The sequence below is a fragment of the Hippocampus guttulatus genome, chromosome 17 (genome assembly GCF_054856545.1).
Source record: "Hippocampus guttulatus isolate MCC_2025c chromosome 17, RoL_Hgut_1.0, whole genome shotgun sequence".
Classification (NCBI taxonomy): Eukaryota; Metazoa; Chordata; class Actinopteri; order Syngnathiformes; family Syngnathidae; genus Hippocampus; species Hippocampus guttulatus.
This window is the reverse complement of record NC_141277.1, coordinates 7,837,723-7,861,024: the sequence shown is the minus strand read 5'-3', so window position 1 is coordinate 7,861,024 and position 23,302 is coordinate 7,837,723. Positions and strand designations below refer to the sequence as shown.

Genomic DNA, 23,302 nt, shown 5'->3' with positions numbered 1-23,302 from the left:
ATCGATTGGCTCAGCCAATCCGATGTCTCCCGGAGGGCGGGGCCAATTTGTTGACCGTGCTTTCTCGTTTTGCCTCGACACTGCGCAGGCGCAGACCGGCGGATGAAGATGGTGCTCATCAAGGAATAGTGAGTCTGACGTGTTGGTTTTTTCCCTTTTCCCCCCCTAATCATCGTTTTGGCGCATTTTCATTCATTTAAGAGCTTTATAGCGAGCTTTGAACACGCGGCGTATTTCGCCGGGTTTGTCAGTCGGTAGCCCTCCAAAAGACATATTGAGAGCGGGCAGGATAACGGACGCGGTTAACGGGACACCGGTCTTTTTAAGGCGTCGCTAGTGAAAAGCTCTCGCTAGCTGCGAGGGTGGACAATTAGCCTCCGACTCAATATGAGTCGTATAAAAAAAAGCACACACAGATCGTCGCGTTTAGCCCGTTCAACATTGGGGCTATGTGTGCTAAACCCACTAGCTTCGGATAACCTGTTAGCATCTCGTTATAGCCCCAAAGTGTCGTAATGTTAAGCTTTTGAGGGACAGATTAAGACTCCGTCGGATTTAGCCGTAAAGGCTAACAAGCGAGGCTAGGAGCTTTGCTAGCCAGAACACTTCCCTGGCCCCGCAGCCCACCTCAACAGAGAAATGTCACAATATCTGGCAGTGTTGTGAACACTTTAAACGACTATACGACTCTCCCCCACGCTTTTTCCCCCAGACTGTTTGAAAGTGCTCTATAAATACATTTGAGTTGAGTTGAGAAAGAGGACGTGGAAAGTGGGTTGGTACATTGTCATCTTGCTCCCTTTTCGATGGGGCGATTAAATGCCAACTGTTAGCATGGCTAATCTGTAAAACAACGAGGTTTTAGATTTAAAAACGGTGTTTAAACTACGAGCACGACGTTGTACCTAACTGGGTAATAAACCACCTTATAGCGTTATTAGTTGGTCATTAGTCATGACAAGAGATTTTAACTATTTCAAGCCTGTGAATTTACCTGTCGCTCGTGACTTCAAACAGCAATTCATTAAATCAATAAAGAATTGGCAATCTTTGTCAATGCCGTGACAAATACAATAAATAACAATTCTGAGGAAGTAAAGGAAAAGTGACCAATCAGGTAGAATGATTTCCTGTTTTTGAAAGCAGGTTTTCAAACTTTGGGTTCAGGGCGCATAATAGTCAGCAGTCATTTTTATTTCATTTATTTTTTACTGTCCCAGTGAAATTCTGTCATCTTTTTTTATTGTGCTAGCTCGTGACTCAAGCCGTGACTTGTTCTGGGAAGGTAAAAAGCTAACAATCCGCTGTATGTACGTATCTTGATAATAATAAATTCCCTTTTAATATTACATGGTTACAATTATGTTGTGTGTAACACTACATATCCCTACTGTAGTTGTGACTGTGACACATTCAGAGGAAATAAATCAGAACTGAACGCTCACGTTTTTTAAACATAAGGTTTGGGCCCCACAATGATCACTGATCCGTGTTTTATTGACATGTTAAAATTGTGTAATCAGTTTTAATGAGCCATCTTCCAGGCTAATAACTCGAGTCATGACGGACATTTTTGCTATGTAGCTAGCGAACAATTTGGTTATTGTGCCTGTTGTCACCATGCCTTATGGCTTGTGAGTTCAACTGGACTGATAGCACAACAAATATCACAATAAATGGATCCTACCTGCTGTTTATATTGCATTGTATCCCTAATGTAGTTGTAACTGTGACACATTCCATAGATCAATGCATTATCTGAGTCGCTTATCCTCACAAGGGTCGCGGTTGTGCTGGAGCCTATCCCAGCTGACTTCGGGCAGTTGGCGGGGTGCCCATTTGAATCAGGTGTGTTAGATGAGGGAGACATGTAAAACAGGATGGTTAGGGACAGTCAAGGATCGGATTTGGGCACCCCTTATTTGAGTTGAAGCTATGATTTGAATATACATCGCCGTAATCACACCTCTCTTTTTGTTTTGTGCCTGCAGTCGTGTGGTGTTGCCCATTTCTGTTGAAGAGGTGAGTGTCATTGCATGGAAAAGTCATACTACACTGTTACGCTACGTTCAAGAACGATGCCAAATGTTCAATGATCTGACCTCCAAGATGGATAATTCCTCAAACCAAGCAGGCCTGAATTCAGCAATTCATAACTATCATGTTCTGCAGAGGTTGCTTTCATTCAATTTTCAATGTTGTTTTCTTCTCGCGATCACATACTGAGTAATGCCCTTAAGATAAATCAAGCGCAACAGCGTGGCCTAACAAGCTCTAATGAGTACACGGAGAACCAAGATTAGTTTTGGCAGGGAGAAAGGAGGTGGCAAGGTGGAACTGGTACCATTTATTTATAAAAAAAAAAAAAGCTGTGTGAAAAAATCTCTCTCTCTCACACACACACGCGCACACAGTTGGAATCATAAAATCCATTTTATGGGGTTCAGTACATTCATCCGGGGGTGTGCTTTCTGTCACCAGTATCAAGTGGGCCAGCTGTACTCCGTTGCCGAGGCCAGCAAGAATGAGACGGGCGGCGGCGAGGGCATCGAGGTGCTGAAGAACGAACCATATGAGGAGGATGGCGAAAAGGGACAGTTCACACACAAAATTTACCACCTAAAGAGGCCAGTCTGCCACTCTCACTTCTGGACTTTACAAGGGACGCCCCTCTGTTGCCTTCTCACCGGGCTCTTTGTCTTTTGCTCCCTTGCAGTAAAGTCCCAGCATACGTGAGGATGCTCGCGCCAGAGTCAGCGTTTGTTTTTCATGAAAAGGCCTGGAATGCATACCCCTACTGCCGCACCGGTAAGGCGCCAGACACATTGCAGTGTATTGATTGGTGGACATTGTGTTACATGTACATGGAATAACATCGGGAGTTGGATGGATGGATGAGTATGTCATTCACACATATTTTTATGTACAATTATTGAATTAACAATTGTTTGATGGCATAAATAAAATGCGAAATGTATGTCATTTTATTTTTGGAAATATGCGATGCGTCCCAACCCGACTTGGACCATCGCAAAAAAAAAAACTCAGCCCTGCGCATGGAGCAATTTGATGTATGGGTGCCGTGCATCGTGAACTGTGCAAGCCTTTGTCATACAGTACAGAATGTTGTACCGTATTTATTTTATACATTTTTTTTAACAATAACAAGGTAAAAGTCAAGTCGGAGAAGACAGGTTGCTGCAGAAAGAGGATGCGGGCAAGATCAAAGCCAAAAAAGACAGGGCTTCAAAGTATGTCGCTCAAATAGAGCTGGGTAATCATAGAAAAAGTCATCACAATAATTTGGATTGAAATTAAAATCACAATGAATCAAACGATTATTCATTGATTTCAAAACTATGAATGCTAAGTGCAAGACTAACTTGCACCACACCCGCCTGGAGTTGCAGCTGGCTGGCTAGCTAGCGGGGGTGTGAGCCCGCTCCCCCAACTCTTTCATTCTTGCTTCCGCAGCAGCAAATAAGCTGTACTTCTGACAAGTGTTGTTATCGCTGAAGGTCGACGAGGAGCAATTAACAAAAGACTGAGAAGCTAATCACTAAGCTAATGTGAAATATAAGGTAGCAAAACACCAGAAGAATGTGCTTTGGCTGGAACCAGGTCACGGTGGTGCGAGTTTTGTTTTCTTCCCCATTTTTCAGGGGTTTTTAAATTTTTGTTTGTGATGATAGTCGGTGAAAAGTGTGCTTTGAAATGAAATGTTTGTATATTTGAAAGTGACGATTGGCGACACTAACAGCTTTTTTCTTTCCTCCCGCCGCACCTCTGCAGTCGTGACGGTGAGTGTCATCCTTCTCTTTATCGGCACGCGTTGGCAGTGTAGCGCCATCTGTCTTCGGGCGAGCGTTAGGCCGCGGATCACGCTGCAGTAGTTCCAAGCAGCATGGTGGCTATCTAAACGTCTTATTGGTTTATTGGATTTAGCCGTAAATCCCGGCCTCCATTCATGGCGCGCTCGCTAAGTCTGAGATCAGCTACAACTGTAAACACCGCCTGATCACATCAACTTTATTCTTATAAGATCATGTCTTGTTTAAAAATATCCGACTTTATACTGATATACTTACCCACCACGCAGAACGAATACATGAAAGATGACTTTGAGATCAAGATCGAGACGTGGCACAAGCCCGACATGGGAACAGTAGAAAATGTAAGTCTGCGCAAAAGCACACCGGCTCCTCCATTCTGCCATCATTCCAGTAATGCACCCTCAGCAGATGTTGTGCTGCTGACTGTAATCCCGTCCTGCCTCATGTGTCAGGTGCATGACCTGGACGAGCAGACGTGGAGAAGCGTGGAGGTGGTTCCCATAGACATCGCCAACAAAGAGGAAGTGGCGGCAGGGGTGAGTTCTCAACAGCTTCATATAAACTCTGGAATGCTAATGTCATCCATCCCCTTTTTTTTTTTTTTTTTTTTTGTCTGCAACAGAATTTTGAATTTTCCATTACTATTTTATTCAAATCAACTCAACACTGTTGTATTTACAGAGCACCTTAAGATCAGTTGCATTTCAACCACCAATCCAGATATAAATACAAATTGAAAGTAAACTGAGGATTAACGTGACATGGCAGTGTTGTAACGCTTTATGGAACCGATAATTGGCCTGTCTTCTAAGCCCCCCTGCGGGTGTACGCTGCTTTCAACACAAAGAGCAGGGCGTTCGGGCGCTTCTCCCACTTCGAGCTGGAGTTTGTCACACGGGCCCGAGTGCCGTAATGACTTAAGGGGATCAGCGCAGAGGTGGGCCTTAAGCGGTACGTCCCATCTGCCGCGGGCGCTCCCCACACTTTCCTCCAGATGACCTGCCGGATTAAAACAGCACCATGCAAGAACAACAAAACCCCTTTTTAGCCTCTCGGCTGTGGTGGCAAAACTCATAAAATCGATTTCTGAAGGTTAAGTGGCTATAAACAGTTGACACATCCCTTTTATAATTCCAGGTGATATTTAAAAAAAAAAAAAAAAGTAGACTGCGATAAATTATTTGAAAACTGAATCTGTTGTGACCTATAACCTATAGAACCTAGTTGGAAATAAAAATGTTTTTGTGAAGGGAAGTAAAAATAAGCAACTGAGAATGTGATTGCAGAAATGTGCACCTCGTCATATGCGCAGCTGTTAGCAAATGGGAGGTAGGCGTTCTTTTCACTTGAGGTAGATATGCCCCCATAGTTTCAGCAAGAAGCTATTGTGCCCCTCCCCACCAAAAAAAAAAAAAAATCATATGTCACGTGATTGTAGGAAATATCCAATTTCCTTTTATTGAACATAACATCTCCGATGTGAACATTTTGTGGATGAGGCTCGTTTGTGTCCATTTCCATTATGGAATACGTGACAAAGTTCTGGAGATGTCTGTTGGGCTCCGTAATTGTCATCTGCTTACTTATATTTTCAACTTGGCACTTGATTTGTCTTTTATTGCAGGACTACAAAGCAGAAGAGGATCCCTCCCTCTTCCACTCAGTGAAAACTGGAAGAGGCCCCCTCGGCCCTGAGTGGAAGGTAAGCGACACAGGCAGCAGAAATTGAGCCACCTTATTGTGTTGTTGTTTTGTTTTTTGTTTTTGGTGGGGTTGAAGTTCCATCTCTTTCTCCCGCGCAGAACGAGCTCAAGACGGATTGTCCGTACATGTGCGCGTACAAGCTGGTCTCCGTCAAATTCCGGTGGTGGGGCTTTCAAACCAGAGTGGAGAACTTCATCCACAGGGTAAGCCCCACATCTCGGCTTCTTGTCACGTCAAATGTTCCTCCGTTGTCGTGAAACACAGCACAGCGACCCGAGAGGATTGACTGTTGAGATAAATGCTGCACCTCGAAACTTCTAACGTGCCTTTGCGACACAAATGTATGATTCCAGTCGTTTTGTGTCCACAGCAAGAAAAGCGCATCTTCACCAATTTCCACCGCCAGCTGTTCTGCTGGGTGGACAAGTGGGTGGGTCTGACCATGGAAGACATCAGGCGCATGGAAGAGGAGACCCAAAGGGAGCTGGAGGAGGTAAAGAGCTTCCCCCTGGCTCCTCTACCCCCAAAAATGGCCCGGTGGCGCTTTTTGTTAACCTTGTAATGTTGCATTAGATGCGTCAGAAGGGCGACGTGCGAGGCACCTCGGCGACAGACGAGTAGGCACCGTCGCTGTAGTCAAACTCTAGAGGCTGGCGGAGTAAGTCACGCATGGAGACCAGCCGCCCACTGCCGCCTGCATGGAGAGCTCTGTGCTCTTTGTTTGTCCTTCATCACGCTTTGAACGCGCTTGAACTCATCTGCGCCATCCTCTTTATCGTTATTCACATCCCACCACTGTTAGATTTGACCTCTTTGGCAGGTGGCCTTAACTGGATTCAACTAATAAGTGTGCCAGCTTTGCTGAAAGTCATTCACCAGCATGCGAACTAAGTTGATTTTAAACTTTAGAAGACAGCAAGTAGTGCATCTGGGATTTAGCTTTTATTCATGGCCAGTTTCCACTGAAAATGTGTAAAAGTAGACTAATTACATCATTCATTCAATGTCATCTTTCTGAAAGTCAGCTACAAAAGAAAAGAGCTCCATTTCCCCTTTTCTTATATTATATTATTATTATTCAGAAAAAATGACACTATGGCTAATGGATCATTAGCTCTGAATTATGTTTTCCATAACTGAGAAGCCTCAACTTTGACCAAAGTGGTTGCGCTTGTCATCCGTTATTTGTCATCCGCTTTCTCTCATTGCTTTCTCTTCCAACTCCTTGCCGTTGCTGTCTCCTTTCACCCACATTTTTCCCCGTTTGTAGCATAACCTCTGTTTCATTTCGATGTGTCTTTTCATCCTTTTTGTTTGTTTTTGCTGTTTACCTCATCCAGCTGCGTAAGACCGGTCCGATTCGAGGCACCAGTGCTGCTCACGAGCAATGAGCCAAACCACCCCGACCCTGTCTTGATGATGTCATCGGAGACACGCACCACCTCCACCACCACCACCGCTGCCACCACCAGGAGGAAGTGGCCCTGGTTCCCCGCTGATGTACAGACCCCTCCCCACTCTGCTCCAACAACAAAACAACAACCTGGTTTTGCATATATATAAATATATATACACATACACAGAGACAAAAAAAAAAAGACCTCTTTGCACAGGCGTAATTTGCCTGATATGTAAATGATACTTGGTGATTCAGACGGATGGGCTTTGTTTTTACTCTTACGTGGAGCCTTTTAAATTGACCATTAGGAGACGAATGTGCTTTTTAGACGTCAAGGTCCTCACCAAAATCGGGCAACTTGCGCACCCGTTGGACCATTTTTACGATGAGCTCCCCCCATTGTTATTCTACGTGTTTTTGTCTGTTCTTCAACGCAGTATTTGCCTCCGTGTTATCGGAAGGGAGCCCCCACCCCTCCTTGCGGTTGGCAACTGTGCGCATGCCTGCGCTCGAAACGGGTCCTTGCTGAGGCGGGTGGGTGCTCTCCTGACTTAGCTTTACCCCGAGACCACCTCCACCCGTCAACTAATGTCATGTCCATTATTTTTTATTTTTTGTTAGCACCCATGTCCTGGGACCGTGTGTGACTGCGTCGTTAAGAGTGCGAGCCCTCTTTTGAAGTGTTCTGCTGCAATTTCGGCAGATTTTCAAGTCGTACTCACACGAGGCACATTCGAACTGTGCTTGAGCCCTATTGACACCTTCGATCCAAAACCTTTGACAAGTGCTCAAATATATAATGGTGTTATGTAGGCGCACTTCGGCAGACTCCTCTCTCTTTTGGCCTGCTCCAGGAAGTGATGTAGGCGTGGCCTGTAATTACTGTCATGCCACCACAGGGAGAACCTTACTTAATAGAAATCAATATAAATCCTCGTAATAATACGCAAAGACCAAAAGGTTCACAGACCGCTCAGTTACGCATGTAATTTAGGCATCATTAATGAACTCCGAGTGCTCTGCATTGCAAGCGGTTTTAGAGTAGTTTGACGGATCTTTCTAGACCCGCAGAATATTGTGTTCTGTGAAAATAAAAGCACCAAACAGAGAGAGGGAGTTTGCGTGCCTCTTTAACCATTGGGGCAGGGGGTTGTTTCTATTTTTTTCCATCTGTTTGTAATCAACAGTAGGACATGTGTTGGTTTGCCCCCCCAAAATGGGCAGGGAGGGGTGAGCTTTTTGTGAAATAGTGTCAACCAGAAAGCAGTGAATTTGATGGTTAATTTTTTGCTGTTTTGACATCCTCAAACTGTAAAATAAAAAGACAAAAAAGGGCTTTTGACGGTTTAAAAAAAAACGTAGCTCTACAACTAAGAATTGAACATCAGTGTGTTTTTTTTCATGCCGTTCATCATCTGTCCCATGAACTGGCAACTCTTTAACATCGTCGCCTTAAGTGTGGGGTGTCTAAACACTTGCGACTCGCATCATGTGGACATTTTTCGCTCTCATAATTGATGTGACAGGCCAGGATTCACCCCCTAATCTCTGTCTTCTACTCCAAAGCTGTGCTGATATCAAATCCCAAGCAACGCAACGCTCCCATCTACAGGCATCTGTCGGTCATTACAGTGGTTAACAAACCAGAATTTCACAGGTGAGCTGAGCGAGTCCCCCTTTCACGCCTACTCGTTGAAAAATGTACTTGACAATACTGTACATGTAAGAACACATTTTCATCCATTTGACGAAAATAAACGTCTTGCGTCAGTGAGCGAATTCATGAAATCGCTCGACTCTGTCATGATGACACAACAACAACAAAAAAACCAAACACCATAGACACGGTTGGAATGGCCTCACGCGAGTACGGCCTTCGAAGGGTGAGCCGCAGCGCGTGTGTGTAGATGTCAAACGCTTGTCACGTTTTGGACGAGGATCGCCGACGAACGAAAGGAAGACTTTTGAGGTTGTGCTGTTTGTCATAAGTGTACTTCTGGGGTCGCTAGCATTTTCATGTGTCATTTTATACTGTAACGCAAACGTAACTTAACTGCGTACAGGAAAGCTAATTGTTTATGTGTGGGAACGACTGCCATTCAAGTGAGTTCTGAAAATCCCTTTGAGAGTTTATTCTATATCCTTCATATCCAGCTTCGTTTTATGACCTAGTAGGCAGTTTGTCATAACTAGTATTCTGCGCACAAGGTGATAATCTATATATTTTTTACCCACTACTTGTCACACTTAAAATCAAACATATTGAGTAAATGCTGTTCCGTACCCTTGAAACCACCTTAAGGTCTATGTACTCGTACTTTGCCCTCACTAGTAAAACAATTCCGTGTACTATTAGTATAACTGTATACTGTAACTATAACTAGTCTCCCCCCCCCCCTCCTGCCACTAGTGCTACTTTTGGCTGACTAATACAACTTCAAGACGGGTATGAAGGATGCCAAAATAACTCACTTGTGTCATAGTTTTGTTGTAGCGTAACATTTTTCTACTAGTAAGGACAAAGAGGCTACTTGTACATTGATCTTAAGCTGGATATCAAGTATGTGGAATAAATGCTCAAAAGGCTTTTCATGTATTAACAGCAAAACAATGCAGGGTATTTTTTTTCTGTTTGTTTTTTCCTTCGCCCTGTTTTAATCTCACACAGCAAAACGATGGACTACATGTTTTCTCAGCTACTTTTCGCTGTTTGTTTGCTGTTTTGATTTTGTTTCTGTCTGTTTGTTAAAGGGGAAAAACATTTGCCAGCTGTCTGTGAGCCAGGGACTAGAATCATAGGCAACCACCTGTTATTTCAAGCAGTGGCAAAAAGAAAAAAAGTATTGTGTGTCATTTTTGTTTTGTTTTTTGGGGATGGAAGGACTGGTTGCAAAGGCAACATTCAGGGGTATCAGTAGTGAATGTATAATTATTAGTTTCTTTTTTTCTCATTTTTCACAGTTGGCAAGCTGTGACTGAAGGTCTAGACAACAGAACACAACCGATTAATAAATTTCAAAAAAATGTTTGTGCTGTTTTTTTTTATTTTAACTGCATGCTCATAATTGTGGGCACTGGTTAGCACGACTGCCTCACAGTGCAGAGGCGCAGGTTTCGATTCCAGCTCCCGCCTTTCCATGGAGTTTGCATGTTCTCTGCCTGCCTGCGTGGGTTTTATCTGGGTACTCTGGTTTCCTCCCACAACAAAAACATGCGTGGCAGGTTGATTGAGCGCTCCAAAATGTCCCTGGGTGTGATTGTGAGCCCAAATGGTGGTTTATCTGTGTGTGCCCTGCGATTGGCTGACAAACAATTCACGGTGTACTACTGCGCGAAGACAGCGAGGATAGGCTCCAGCACGCTCGCAACTATTGTGAGAATAAACGGATTAGAAATTGAATGGATGGATGCTCCTAATTGGGTGATTGATATTGCAAGTTTAACAAAAATGTATTTCTAGTTTCAATATTTTATCTTTGACAAGTTGCCAGTTCTCAAGTTTTGCTCTGATCAACCAATTACAGGACGCAAAAATGCTGATGTCATTGAGGGCCAGTGCGCAGGCCCCTGCTCAGATTAGATTAACATGGCAACAAGAAGATGCTGAAATCTGATTGGACAAAAAAACCCTGACATCCACATCGAGAAATGTATCCAAATGAACACAATAGATTGTCGGGAATGAAATTAATAGAGTTCAATTGAACACATTGTCAAATTAAAATGTTAATGTGTTGTAAAATATAACAGAAAAGTTAAAAGTTAACTTTTTGGATGCGGCTGGTGCGTGCATCCGGCTGTAGTTTAGTGCGCATGCGTGTACACTTCCGCAGTAGCAGGTAAACTCAACTAAACCACCATGGCGGCGAGAGGCCATGTGCAAGACCCCAACGACCGAAGACTCAGACCCATATACGGTGAGCTCCGGCCAGCCGGCACGTTTGGACCCGCACGTTGGGTTCGCTTGAACTTCGGTGCAGGCCGTCTTTATACGCCGAAGTCCCACGCCCAGGGGTAGCTTTATCGCGGCCCCTTCATCGGCGACCACGGGCTCCGCTGCCCGCTGCGCCCTATGACAGTGCACCTTCCCCTGGTTTGCCCACGCGACCACAACCAGGGGTGTGCTGCGGTTCTCTGCCGGTAGCGCCCCGGTGTGAACATATGTGAAATATTTAAAAAAACAGTCTAAGAATCTTAACCGCGTTCCCGGGTATCTCCTTCTCCTTCTCGGATACAAACGGGCGCTATTTGACAGCTAGCTACAGAGGCTAACGTGTCGGGTAGCAAGTCTTTCATTGACTCTACGTCTGTTTTCCGGCAGAACTTGCTTGTTTTGTGCCGGTTACCGCCGCCGACTGACAGTCGGTCAAGTTTAGCTTCCGCGGGTGCGCTCGCATTTTGGCTTTTGTCCCTCTTGTGTCGGCAGTTGAGCGACTAAGTGGTTAGCTTCTAGTTAGCATTGTCGGGGACAATGCTTCATGCTAAGCCGGCTCGCTAGCGTGGAACTGTCACTGGTCTCGAACTTAAGCCGTGCACCTATCTACAATATTTACTCGTACGTAATTACTTCGATAATAATGTATACCAGTGTTGGGGAATATAGCCACAAAAGTCGCACGATTTTTCCCTCCCCACAAAGACCAGATTTCCACATTTTTTTCCACTAATCCAAAAACAATGACATTCAAAACAAGTTTTGCTTTATTTGTTATGATACCATACGCCTTTGAACTTGTTTGCCCCCCTGCCCTCGCCCCAGCGTTAATTTGCATCAACTTCCAGAGAAACATTAGAAATCCATTAGATATAGAAAGCCTACACTCCCCTGTTGAAATGCAGGATTTGGTTTTCTTTCAAAATAAAATGAGGCCAAGATAAAAAATCTACACAGTTAATGTTACCAATAAGTTGTATAGCGCAATAAAAATAAATAACCAACATCATGTGCTTGCACAAGTTTATGTTGTTTTTTTTTTTTGTAGGCTTGGCATAATTATTTTTCCAATGGTTGCCTGTTGATTTACCACATTGGGAGAACTATTAACTTGTATTGTAAATCGCCGTCATATAAATAATAATCAGACTAGTTTCAACTATGAAGCTGTTGTATTTATTCAATATTGTGTTTGATAACGGCCAGGCTGTTCATTTTTGAAAGCTTCTCTTGATTGACAGCAGACACGAACGCAATGTAAGCAAGGTAAACGGTCGACGCTGAAGTGTCGATAAAATGTTGCTTTCTCTGTGGTGAGTGAAGAGCGACGGGACACAATCGCTGTCTGCTGCGGTTAATTTTGGCCGGCAGCTGTCCCTGAGAGACCAAACTGTGTTTGTGCGGACGCACACAGACACGCACACGCACGATGCAGTGTAATTCACGATCATGAAAAATGATTGCTTGAATATCGGTCTATAAGGGTAGCGCAAAAGCTGAATCCCAATATAATCTCTGATCCACTGGTGAAGGACACTTTGATTCTCTCCTCTTTCATCTATAACTGCTTCAGACAACAAAGTGTACGCAGAAAAGTGGTGAAGATTGCACAACTGTCTGTGTCCTATGTGTTGTGTTATTTTTGTTATTTTGACTTCAAAATGGCACCACGTGAGTGGCTGCCTTTCCAGCAGCTCCTATATTTTGTTGTTCTACTTCTTCCTTTCATAACTTTGCTGCTGTGAATCGGGAATTACTCCATTGCGAGACTAATAAAGGTTTTCTTATCTGAATGCGTGTTTGCTGTTGTTGACATGTAACATGGTAATATCATGATTGTTAATAAGACCCTGCAAAGTGAATTAAGAGATTTGCTTCTGAGGACATTGCACGTGTGTAACGTTAGAAGTCTGTCATATTCAATTGTGGGGGATATAGCCAGATTTTTTTTTCATTTTTTAAACACCGTTCCAGTTTTCCTATTTATTTAGGTTGCTTTAGAGTGCCTCATTGTTGCCCTTCAGTGTGCGCAGGTTGGGCTGCACGATTATGGCGAAAATGCTAATTATCACTGTTCAGATTAATTTTGTCATCATCATGTTAAGAAGTCATCATCTTACGTAAAAAGGTTTGTATTTTTCTTGCACTACTTTTGACCTCCATCAGTTGGATTTGTACCGACTGACGGAGGGTTCAACCCGATGTATTTCCGCCGCCAACGTACTTATGTGGCGGCATAAGTAAGACGCAGTGTTTGAGAGCAGGGACAATAGCTTATTTTTTTTTTTTTACAATTTTCTCTGTGATGTGTCATATTTAGACGCCATTTTGTTTTGACCTCATTGGAACCTGAATTGTTCTTTGTTTGCCCCTCAGACTACCTTGACAATGGCAACAACAAAATGGCCATCCAGCAGGCCGACAAGCTGCTGAAGAAGCACAAAGACTTGCACTGCGCCAAGGTATTGTTGTCAGCCGGACGCAGCAAGCAGCCAGTCGGAGCCCATCGGCCTTGACAAACAAATCCGTTCATACCATCCCCCACCTCCACCCTCCAGGTGCTGAAGGCCATCGGCCTGCAGCGGACTGGCAGGCAAGATGAGGCCTTTTCCCTGGCCCAGGAGGTGACCTCCTTGGAGCCGACGGACGACAACTCTTTACAAGCGCTCACCATCCTCTACAGGGAGATGCATCGGCGTGAGTGCAGACCTGAACGCGCACATGTTCAGTGGCGGCAGTGGACGTATTAATTTGGCGTGCGCGTGTGTCGCTTCCAGCTGAGTTGGTGACCAAATTGTACGAGGCGGCGGTGAAGAAGGTCCCGCTCAGCGAGGAGTACCACTCGCACCTCTTCATGGCGTACGCACGCGTCGGCGAGTACAAGAAGATGCAGCAGGTGAAGACACACACGCGCGCACACACACAAAAGCACACGTTTGTGTCTGCTAGCTTGAACTAGCAGAGAATGTGAAGCGCTGTCGTCGAGCTAACGCAGAGAAGCACAGACGTCGTAGTCGTTACAAAGCTTCAAACAACTGCGTTTGGTGTGAAAGAGTTTTGTGCGTCACTTTGATGATTTATGATCTGAGTTATGCTTTCATCTCTTCAGGCAGGAATGGCCTTATACAAAATCGTCCCCAAGAATCCTTATTACTTCTGGTCTGTCATGAGTCTGGTAATGCAGGTACATGGAGTGGTCATCCTCATAACACCTCCGCCATAAACATATATACATACACGTTGAAAAAAATATATTTTTAAAATTTTTAATTTGTAGTTTTTTTTTAATGTTTTTTTTTTTTAATGTGGCGTTGTGGTTGCTCAGGCCATCTCGGCACAGGATGAAAAACTATCCCAAACCATGTTTCTACCCCTGGCGGAGCGCATGGTGGAGAAGATGGTCAAAGAAGACAAAATTGAAGCAGAAGCAGAGGTAAAGATTGTGATCGTAATGATTTTAAAAGAGCTAATGTCGGGCAATTAATCCGCCGGGCCCGACTTATAATAATGCAGTACCGTATAGGGCTCTAAAAGGTTTGTCCTAAAAATGCCATTTTGCTTAAAGGTGCAACTCTACTTCATGATCCTGGAGCGCTTGGGAAAATGTGAGGAGGCGTTGGAAGTGATCAAGGGTCCGCTAGGAGGTAAGTACTGATCAAAGTTTAGCGTCTTAATCTTCCGCCTCCACCTGCTCACCGTCCGATGTCACCCCCCACGCAGAGAAGCTGACCAGCGAGCTTCAGAGTCGAGAGAGCAAGTGCATGATGTTGTACCGGCGACTGAGACGCTGGCCCGAGTGCAACGCCCTGGCCCACAAGCTCCTGCTCAAAAAGTGAGGCGCATCTTTTGTTTACTTGCCTGACCGAATTTGCCTCATGTCAGCACTACCGTCACACTATCACGCCGAAAACAATTACACAAAACATACAAAAAGGAAATGTGCCATTCATATCATCTGGAGCAGTTCACTATCAATAGTCAGAAAGATAAAAACATTCAAATCCAGATACTCATCAGACATATTGATTATTAAATGTTTTCATGCGAAGTCGTGTGCACCAAATTTGGCTATCACCAACCAATCAGGAAATGGTAAAAATGCTGACATGGAGTGCCAGCTCGAGGAATTTGACACCTGATGGTTAAACTGTTCCATTGCTCAAGTTAATCTCAGCGATGCAAATGGCGGAGGAAGTTAATTTCACCTTTATGGCATCGTGATCTGGTGCAAAGTAATAATATATATCATATAGAAAATAATAGCACAGCCACCTTATCTATATTTATATTGCACTTAATTGAACGGTGTACATTTATTTTGTGAATGCAAACACTTTGTTTTTCTTCTTTCTACCCACAATCTTGCTGCTGTAGACTGTAAATTTCCCCAGTGTGGGACAAATAAAGGATATCTTAAAGCGACGCACAGCAATGCTCATTTTGAACTCAGCCACCATCGTTTGCCGCAACTTAAAACGTCGCCCTCACATTTAGACGACTCATTTTCTGGCATGTAAAGTACTCGAGTTTTTCTGTTGGTCCATTCTCCCGTTGGGGGGAGAAAAAAAATCATTATTGCCTCCAGCTGCCACAGGGTGGCAGCAAAGTGCTGCTTTTGTCGATAAGAAACCTCTGAGTGAATTCCCAAATGGGGGAATCTACGCATATGCATGGCTGTAGTTTACTGCTTAGTTTGCATTCTTGGGCCAGCAGGACTGTTGTTGGAGACCCTGGCCAAATTAAATTGACATGTACACGTCCACATAGATTTACCGGATGCAGTGAGAATCGCAACCGAATGAAAATTTACGACTGCGCTTTAACTCATGTTGCTCTGCTCGCAGTCCTGATGATTGGCAGTTCTACCTGGCCTACTTCGACTCGCTTTTTCACCTCATGGATATGTCGTGGAGTCCACCGGGGGATGGAGAACAGTGAGTCCAGGCGTTGGTTTCGTGTCAACATTGTGGTCAACATAAAAATTAGTCAAATGGGGCGGCCCCCCAAGTCCAGATGGCACTGGATGTAATGGCGGCGATGTGTGCAGCTGCTCGGAAGGCGCGGTTCACCACACAGTGGCGGAGGTGGTGAGGTTCGTGGAGGAGAGGATTGCGGGCGAGGATGGCAAAGACGCTCGCTCGCTGCGGGGTCCTTACTTGGCGCGTCTGGAGCTCATGCACCGGCTACGACAGCGCGCCCTTCCCCAGGAGGGCCAACTCGGTAAAAAAAAAAAAAATAAAATAAAATAAAAATAACTTGCTCTGGGTTCCCTTGAATTCAGTTGCACCATCTTGAATTCAAATGCAATGCAATTTAACATTCTGTGTCGTGGAGTCTATTGAAATTAACCCATTGAATTGAATTATGACATTCTGAATTTTGCAGTCCTGATGCCCACAAAGTGTAGTTTTTTTTCTTCCACACTAATGGTGAGAACTGATGAAAAAAACTGGAAAAAAAATTATAAATCTTGACGGACTAAAAATGGCCGCACACAAGCATAGAGGGTGGGTAGTAAAATGCAGCAAAGCTTGATGGTTGTAATTACGTCGCCTCCTCCCGATGTTTGAAATATTTATTTTGCCATGCGCACAGGAGAGCCTTTGGAGCTGATGGTGCAGTTTTTCGTCAAGTTTGGCGACAAGCCTTGCTGCATCACAGACCTCAACATTTACCTCCACCTACTCGCCGCAGACCAACACGAGCAGGTGAGCCACGTCGCAGGCGCCATCTCACGCCCAGACGGCCCAACGTCAGTCGCATCCCTCCATCTTGTCGCGTTCAGTTCGCCAAGCGGCTGAGCGAGGCCGCCCCTCTGGGCCAGCCCGGACCCGACGGCTTGGCCTTCCCGGATGACACCAAAGCGCTGCAGAGGCATTTGTGCGTGTGTCAACTGAGTCGGGCGCTCGGCCTGCATCACGCCCTCGACGCCGCCGCCAAGCTGAGACTCGTCGCGGAGCTCAAGGCGCACTATCGGCACGGCCTCAAGTTTGGTGAGGAGCACGGAGGCAAGCATGTATTTGGCCATTTAGGGTCATCGGCAGTTTGATCTAGCTGTTTTAATGGGCTATTTTTCCAATGTGCCCCCCCCCCCCCCCCCCGCCCCCATTTTTTGCACTTTTCTCAAAAATACAAATTCTCGAGAGAAAAAAAATATGACTGGCTGTCTTTTGCGGTCTGGGACAGCAAACAATATTTTTTTTAAACCAAAAAGTACATTTTTATTTCCTGAGAAATGCAAATTTATTCTTGAAAAAAAAATAGGACTTCAGCAGTTCTAGATAACTTGTCTGAAAATACGATCACCTTTCATTTCTGTTTGCCCTCCAACAGGGAAGAACGCTCTGAAAACTGAGCTGCAGTTTTCCGACATGTATTGCCTGATGGCGGCTCACGTCTACATTGACCTGTGGACGGAAAGCGGTGAGTGGTCTCCGTCTCTCTCGCTCTGTGTCTCGCTCACGTTGCCTCTCTGGATGTGACGTGCGCTCCGGTTCTTCACAGGAGACGAGAAGATGGCGTGGCTCGGTCTGGGCCTCCTCCAGGAAGGTTTGTCCAACAGCCCGTCCAACGCACAGTTCAAGCTGCTGCTGCTGCTCCTCTACTGCCGCCTGGGCGCCTTCGAGCCGGTGGTGGACCTCTACGCCAGCCTGGACGCCAAGCACGTCCAGCACGACACCATCGGCTTCCTCCTAACACGCTACGCTCAGTCCTTGGGACAGTTTGCGGCCGCCTCGCAAGCCTGCAACTTTTCTCTCAGGTTTTTCCACTCCAATCAGAAAGATGTGAGTCCACCTCCACATACATTCTCCCACTCTGTAATTCTAACTCTAATGAAAAGAAATAATAAAGAAGCAAATGTCAAAATATTTGGCAGCCCCAGGCTTCAAATGTAATCAAATAAAAATGTCCCATTTTTCTTGCCTTCCTGCCCCCAGACCTCCGAGTACATCATCCAGGCGTACAAATACGGCGCCTTTGAGAAGATCCCAGAGTTCATCACCCTCAGGAACAGGCTGAACCAGTCGCTGCATTTCGCCCAGGTCCGCACCGAGAGGATGCTGCTCGACTTGTTTCTAGAGGCCGACATGTGAGCGCACACACCCTTGCCCCCCAACCAACCAATGCGCCGCGCCTGCTCACCTCTGCTCACCTTTGTGACGACGTTGTGTTCTTCTTCTGTTTTTTTTTCTCTTTTTTTTTTTCTGTCTTCCCCTAAAATGTTTTTTTCCAGTGTCTTGAGTCTGGAGGAGAGTGTGAAGTCCATGTGTTTGTCCGCAGAGGAAGATGACATTCCCTGGGACAACATGAGGGACAACCGAGACCTCACGGTGTTCACCTGCTGGGACCCGAATGAGCGGTACAAAACACACGACCCGTTATGCTCGCTCATCTCCAAGTGGGAATTAGTCCCCCAAGACCCCACACGGAAACATCATCATAATGCATAACATCCTCCAGAAGTGGTTGAATGGCAAACTTTTATCAATATGCGGTCTGTGTAGGAAAGAAATCATCAATCTAATTGCATAATTGGCAAATTCATCCCAAAGAAATACATTTAAAATGAGCATGAATTATTTAATTACGAAAACAGAACTATTTCACTTATTTTACATACTTTTTTTTTTTTTTAATATTAACTTTATCTCCCTCCTCAAAAAAAAATCTAACCTGGCCCTTGAAAAAGTTTGAGCAGCCCCGATCGAGTTGTAACCATGTGGTCTCGCCACGGTCACCTGACAGGAAGTTGACCGAGGAGCATCGGCGACGTTCCCTGGAGGAAGAGTGCGTGTGGCTGCGCTTACGCTCGCTGACACTGCGCCTCCTCGCAGCGGTGGCGGCGCTGGGCCACAAGTCCTCGCCGCAGAACTCGCCGGCGGCCACCGAGAACGGCGTGGCCGACAAGACCGCGTTGCTGCGTGGCCTCCTGGCGCAGCTTGGCCACAACCTGCAGACGGCCACGCAAATGGCTGAGAGACGCACGCAGGTGTGGAACACAATCATTTCCTCCACCATCTGAATGTCTGCTAGCTCAATGCTAACGTATAATGCGAAACGCCATAGACAGACTCGTGGAAATTAGCATAGCTGGTGCAGTACTTCTAAACCTTCAAACAACTGCAAGTTTAACCCACATGGAGCAGCAACACATACAAACGGTGCATGGAACAATGGGTTTCTGGCACCAACACGCTAGCGCCATGTTCTCCGAACAGTATCCCTTCCTGGGACCGCCCGCCACCCGTCTGGCTGCCGCTCTGTCCAGTGGCAGCTGCCAGTGTCAAGCGGCAGCGCTGCAGCTGTCGCTCCACGTACACCAGCTGGACGCAGTCGGACTCGGTAAGTGCCCATTACCTCAGCGCAGGCTTGTTCTTTTAAGGTCTGGGCGCTGAAGCGATTTGATTGGTTCACTCAAATTTATGTCAGGACATTTGTCCAGTTGAAAGTGGCTTCTCACTGTCGCGCGCTGCTTACACGAACAACATGACTGTGAACAGGAGGGAGCCAGTACCAAAGAGCACATTCAGGAGTGACGGCTTTGACGAATGATTTATGCCACGTTTTCCACTCTTCCCTTTAACTTTAAGTGGCACTAAAAAGCAGACATGCAGAATTGTTTTACAGTTTTGTATATGACAAGAAAGAAGCCTGGTGAAAGAAAATCATGGAGAGTTTTCCCTAAAGCCATCACATTTTTTACCCTCGGTAAATGTGGAAAAGAAATGGCTAGGAAGCTTTTTTTAGGAGTAGGTGAGAAAAAGAAATCAAAAACTGGTCGATATTTCTTTAAGAAAGGGAGAAATATTTCATTGAAATCAAAGTATATAAAGAAAGAAAGAAATGTAAGACTTTACAAACCATCTCTGTGAGGGAAAAAAGCATGAGATTGTTGATCATTTAAAATGACAATTTTATGAAGGATCAAACTTATTTTGATATCAGTAAAGAAAACAATCTTTTTTTTTTTCCAGTGCAAGTTGAGGCAGTTGGATTTATGTGATTTAAAATAAAATAAAAAAAAGATTCTTAGTTTCATTCCAAAGCCTTTGAAACCCTTTTTGGCCACCCCTAGTGTGTGCAAAAATGATATATTTTAACCTTTTTCTCCCCCCTGTCAGACGAGTCGTCGGAGCTGCAAACGCAGATGTGTAACGCCTTCAAGTCGCTGGCCGTTCAGCTTCAAGGTAGCACCCACGACACACAATTGCTCTGTGACCACATCGACGTCCTCAGTTTCATCTCCTTCTCCTGGTGTGTCTGCTGCAGAAATGCTGACTAAATGCAAAGGAGACCTACTGGACATGAAGGAGGGCAAATTAAAAATCCGACCGTCTTTACTAGAAAACCTCATCTTCTTTGTGGAGGTGGGCCCGCGCTGCCTTGCTCTTCTTCTGGATGTCCGACATCTTGTCCGTCAAGTGTGAGTGGTTGCGATTGTGTGCAGACGGTGTGCGTGGTCTTGTGGGTTGCCGGCTACTGCACCAAAGTCCTCCAGCCGCTCAAGTCCAGCCTACAGAAAAAGAAGAAGAAGAAAAAGGACGCAAGCATAGCTCAGGTGTGCACTTCTTGGTTGTTTATTTCTGGAAATCACGTGCTGGATTTCAAGGCGGACTTTGAGACGTGTCTGCGCTCTAAAGTGACCACGCCAGCCCAAAGAATCGAACGACACATTGGCTGTCCAGTCAGACTGTGACCGCATATTTTTTTAAATCTCCAATTCTTTTTCCCATTCCCATGCAACCTTCATCGGTGACTTGAGTCTGACTTGACTCAACCCCCCCGCTTCTGCTAAAGGTTCTGTTGTTTTTGTTCCCCCGACGCCCCCCCCCCCCCCCCACACACACACACACACACAGCCGATGGTGGTGTGCGGCTTCCAGGAGCTGACGGCGAGCTTGCAGGACGTGCTCGCCCAGGCCCTGGAGCACATTAAGGAACAGGAAGTTGGCATAGCGGCGCTCAAACTGGCCGATTTGTCCCTGGAAGGATCCACGGAGGTCAGTCACTTTCGGTGTTGTTGGTGAAGATGTCAGTGAAAGAAAACCTGTATAAGGGATGGGGGGGCGATTGTTGTTCCTTGCTCCTCCCACTTGACATGACTCGGTTAAACAATGAGTTTATTCAGTGGAGCTTTGTGAGCACGTAGCAAATCTGCAGTTGTAACACCATGCTAGCAATTAGCCACCAGCTAACCTGCTGTGGAAAAAAACAAAACGTTAAGCTTCGCGCCATCTGTGGCAGCAGAGGCATTAGATACATCCACACTTCCACCATTTCCTGTCTTACTTCTCATGCACTTCCTGTTTCCCTTCCCGTGCGTATTGCGCCCTTTCAGGAGGAGTCGTCGTTTACGAGGGCAGCCATGGACAAGCTGCAGAGCAGTCACCTGCGTTCGCTCCAGGAGGTGGCGGAGTTGCTCAAGAAGCGAGCAGACTCTTTGAAAAACCTCAAAATCTGAACGTCTTCATGCTCGTCTGTTTGCCGTCAGCACATTTCCGGGACGTTTTCAACTCTCATCATGCGCGTGCGCAACGCATCCACATAAACACACACACACACACGTGCGCGCCTATCATGGAGTCACATGGTGACGTTCAGATGCTCGTTTTTAGTCCAATTAGTAAATTATTGTACATATTAGGTTAGAGTCCAAGAAACCACTATTTCCTTTGCTCGATCACTCGCGTCCCCTCCTCCCCTTAGTGTTGGCGCGCAAAGACGCCAGACTTAGGCTTCCATCTGCGTTTCGTGTAGGCTTTCTTTTTTTCCATGCATTGTTCATCTTGTTTCTGAAGGAAGTCAAGCGCCTTTGTAGTCGCAGTATTACAAAAAATATCAGTCATAAACAGCTCCCTTCTAGAAATGGCGGCGGTGGCGAGGTCACGTGACATCCACAACAACCAGCAAAACATTTACTTTTTTTTTTAAAAGTTACTTGTGTGTGAGTGCACATTTGTTTGGCGTGGAGACTAATGTGAGCGCCCCAAAGCAAGGCACTGAGGCTTTATGCAGTTCTGTCCTGTGTACGGGGCACTTAAAATAAAACACACTTTGGACCTAATTGTAAATAGCCTAGAAGCTGCTGTGCGTGAGGGAGTTAGCGAAAAGTGTGTCCGTGTGTTTGCGTGAGTGCATGCGTTTTAGAGCTCGTGTCAGAGTGGGCGCATTTGAGATCGTGAGGGAGTTTGCACCGCGTTTGAAATCATGCAAATGTTTTTGGGGGGTTTTTTTCCCCAGATTTTTAGAAATGCCTGTTAGCATGTTTTAGTTTGAAATAGCATCAAATACAACCGCCTAAAGCCGCTAATTCAACGAGTGACTATTTTCACTTCTTTACGACCTTAAAACTGCCTTGAAAAACTACTCTTTTTATGCTCTCGTCATTGGGAAGTCTGTTAAAAACCATTTGCATAGTCTACAAAAATCTGAAAAACATTTGCATTATTTGGATTGCCGCGTATGAGAACGTCCTTGGTTGTGCATGAAAAAGCGTGAGAGAAAATGTGAGTGAGATGAGTGTGTGTGTGTGTGTGAGAATGAGAACGAGAGAGAGAAAATGACTTTGAGAAAATGAGTGTGTGTTAATTTCATCCTGTTTATCAGTGAGTTTTATATGCGAGGGAGAAACTGAGAGAGCGTTTATGTGCGTGTGAAAGAAAGCTTTTGTGTGTGTTGTGAAAGTGTTTCTGAGGTAGAAAGTGTGTGTGTGTGTGTATAGAAGGGAGCTTGTGTGAGTTGGTGAAAATATGAGAGCTTATGTAAGAATGTTAGAGAGGACGCTTTTGTTTGTGTGAGGAGGAAGAAAGTGTGTGAGACAATGTGCATGTTAGAGAGAAAATGTGTGTGTGTGTGAGAGAGAGAGAAAGAGAAGGCTGCTGCAGTTGATGGGGGTGTTGCTGTGCCATTTTTGTTGTTGTTCCCTCTGACCTGAAAAAAAAACTGGCGTCAAGTGTCTACTTTTGGCCGTTCGCGATTAGAAGACGACAGTATCGTATTTGATGTTACCTGACCAAAACAATGAAAGCGATCGCACAAATGAGCTCAATGTACTCAAATATTGTGAAAATGTTTGGCAGGTCACATCAAGTTGCAGTTGGTCTCGTGTCCGCCTCCTGTCCATATCAGCATCATGAAGAAGTTCCGTTTTCTGTTTAGACTGGCCGCAAGACGTGTAAAAAAAAAGTGTGCTCATGATTGACAATCTGGATTGTGACCATCTCAGCATCCTCTTTTGTTAGAAAATGGGAAAATAGAAACACTGGAATGTCAAAGCTTTTTTAAATAAATGTGAAAAACTGATTTGCTTTGCTCGGGGAAAATATGATTGCTCGTTCGGGTCGCGTATGAGCGGGAGTCTCCCTGTGGAAGCATATTGCTGCCACAATACAGGGAAAAATACACGGAACTTATGTAAAAACGTGAAAACTA

The 23,302-nt window shown here is 45.2% G+C and overlaps 2 protein-coding genes and 1 long non-coding RNA gene across 8 annotated transcripts; 2 read left to right on the top strand and 1 right to left on the bottom strand.

Moving 5' to 3' along the window:
* The first annotated feature begins 81 nt into the window (after positions 1-81).
* pitpnb (phosphatidylinositol transfer protein, beta) lies at positions 82-9,962 on the top strand. Of its 2 annotated transcripts, XM_086135327.1 has the most exons (12): positions 82-128; positions 1,992-2,022; positions 2,482-2,627; positions 2,717-2,808; positions 3,793-3,800; positions 4,100-4,174; positions 4,286-4,369; positions 5,458-5,535; positions 5,636-5,740; positions 5,908-6,030; positions 6,111-6,195; positions 6,878-9,962. In XM_086135327.1, exons 1-11 carry the CDS (start codon positions 103-105, stop codon positions 6,156-6,158), a joined length of 816 nt encoding a protein of 271 aa, XP_085991453.1. In that variant the 5' UTR covers positions 82-102; the 3' UTR covers positions 6,159-6,195; positions 6,878-9,962. The 2 variants fall into 2 exon arrangements, with proteins under 2 accessions (XP_085991453.1, XP_085991452.1); XM_086135326.1 differs by lacking the exon at positions 6,111-6,195.
* A 798-nt stretch (positions 9,963-10,760) lies between these two features.
* On the top strand, positions 10,761-23,173 carry naa25 (N-alpha-acetyltransferase 25, NatB auxiliary subunit). Its single transcript, XM_086134683.1, has 23 exons — positions 10,761-10,853; positions 13,247-13,332; positions 13,429-13,567; positions 13,648-13,766; positions 13,980-14,054; positions 14,196-14,303; positions 14,436-14,514; positions 14,591-14,702; positions 15,715-15,804; positions 15,918-16,090; positions 16,466-16,578; positions 16,656-16,863; positions 17,204-17,293; positions 17,375-17,655; positions 17,809-17,960; positions 18,105-18,230; positions 18,617-18,860; positions 19,090-19,213; positions 19,993-20,058; positions 20,141-20,238; positions 20,319-20,429; positions 20,731-20,871; positions 21,210-23,173. Exons 1-23 carry the CDS (start codon positions 10,796-10,798, stop codon positions 21,330-21,332), a joined length of 2,916 nt encoding a protein of 971 aa, XP_085990809.1. The 5' UTR covers positions 10,761-10,795; the 3' UTR covers positions 21,333-23,173.
* Positions 17,554-20,347, bottom strand: LOC147191945 (uncharacterized). 5 transcript variants are annotated; one of them, XR_015103468.1, is made up of 6 exons: positions 20,204-20,347; positions 19,973-20,131; positions 18,610-18,821; positions 18,024-18,209; positions 17,795-17,946; positions 17,554-17,700 (listed from the first exon to the last, which is right to left on the bottom strand). It is a non-coding gene; the product is annotated as an uncharacterized LOC147191945 (long non-coding RNA). The 5 variants fall into 5 exon arrangements; XR_015103465.1 differs by lacking the exon at positions 20,204-20,347 and having other exon boundaries at positions 18,024-18,212; positions 19,973-20,145; XR_015103466.1 differs by lacking the exon at positions 20,204-20,347 and having other exon boundaries at positions 18,014-18,209; positions 19,973-20,145.
* Positions 23,174-23,302: the final 129 nt, after the last annotated feature.

Bases quoted from the DNA above. Each gene is read 5' to 3' on its own strand.
- pitpnb (XM_086135326.1), top strand. From the start codon at position 103: ATGAAGATGGTGCTCATCAAGGAATA. The intron at 2,023-2,481 runs GTGAGTGTCATT...TTCTGTCACCAG, and splicing joins TGCCCATTTCTGTTGAAGAG to TATCAAGTGGGCCAGCTGTA. The intron at 5,741-5,907 runs GTAAGCCCCACA...TTGTGTCCACAG, and splicing joins TGGAGAACTTCATCCACAGG to CAAGAAAAGCGCATCTTCAC.
- naa25 (XM_086134683.1), top strand. From the start codon at position 10,796: ATGGCGGCGAGAGGCCATGTGCAAGACCCCAACGACCGAAGACTCAGA. The intron at 13,767-13,979 runs GTGAAGACACAC...TCATCTCTTCAG, and splicing joins AGTACAAGAAGATGCAGCAG to GCAGGAATGGCCTTATACAA. The intron at 14,304-14,435 runs GTAAAGATTGTG...TTTTGCTTAAAG, and splicing joins AAATTGAAGCAGAAGCAGAG to GTGCAACTCTACTTCATGAT.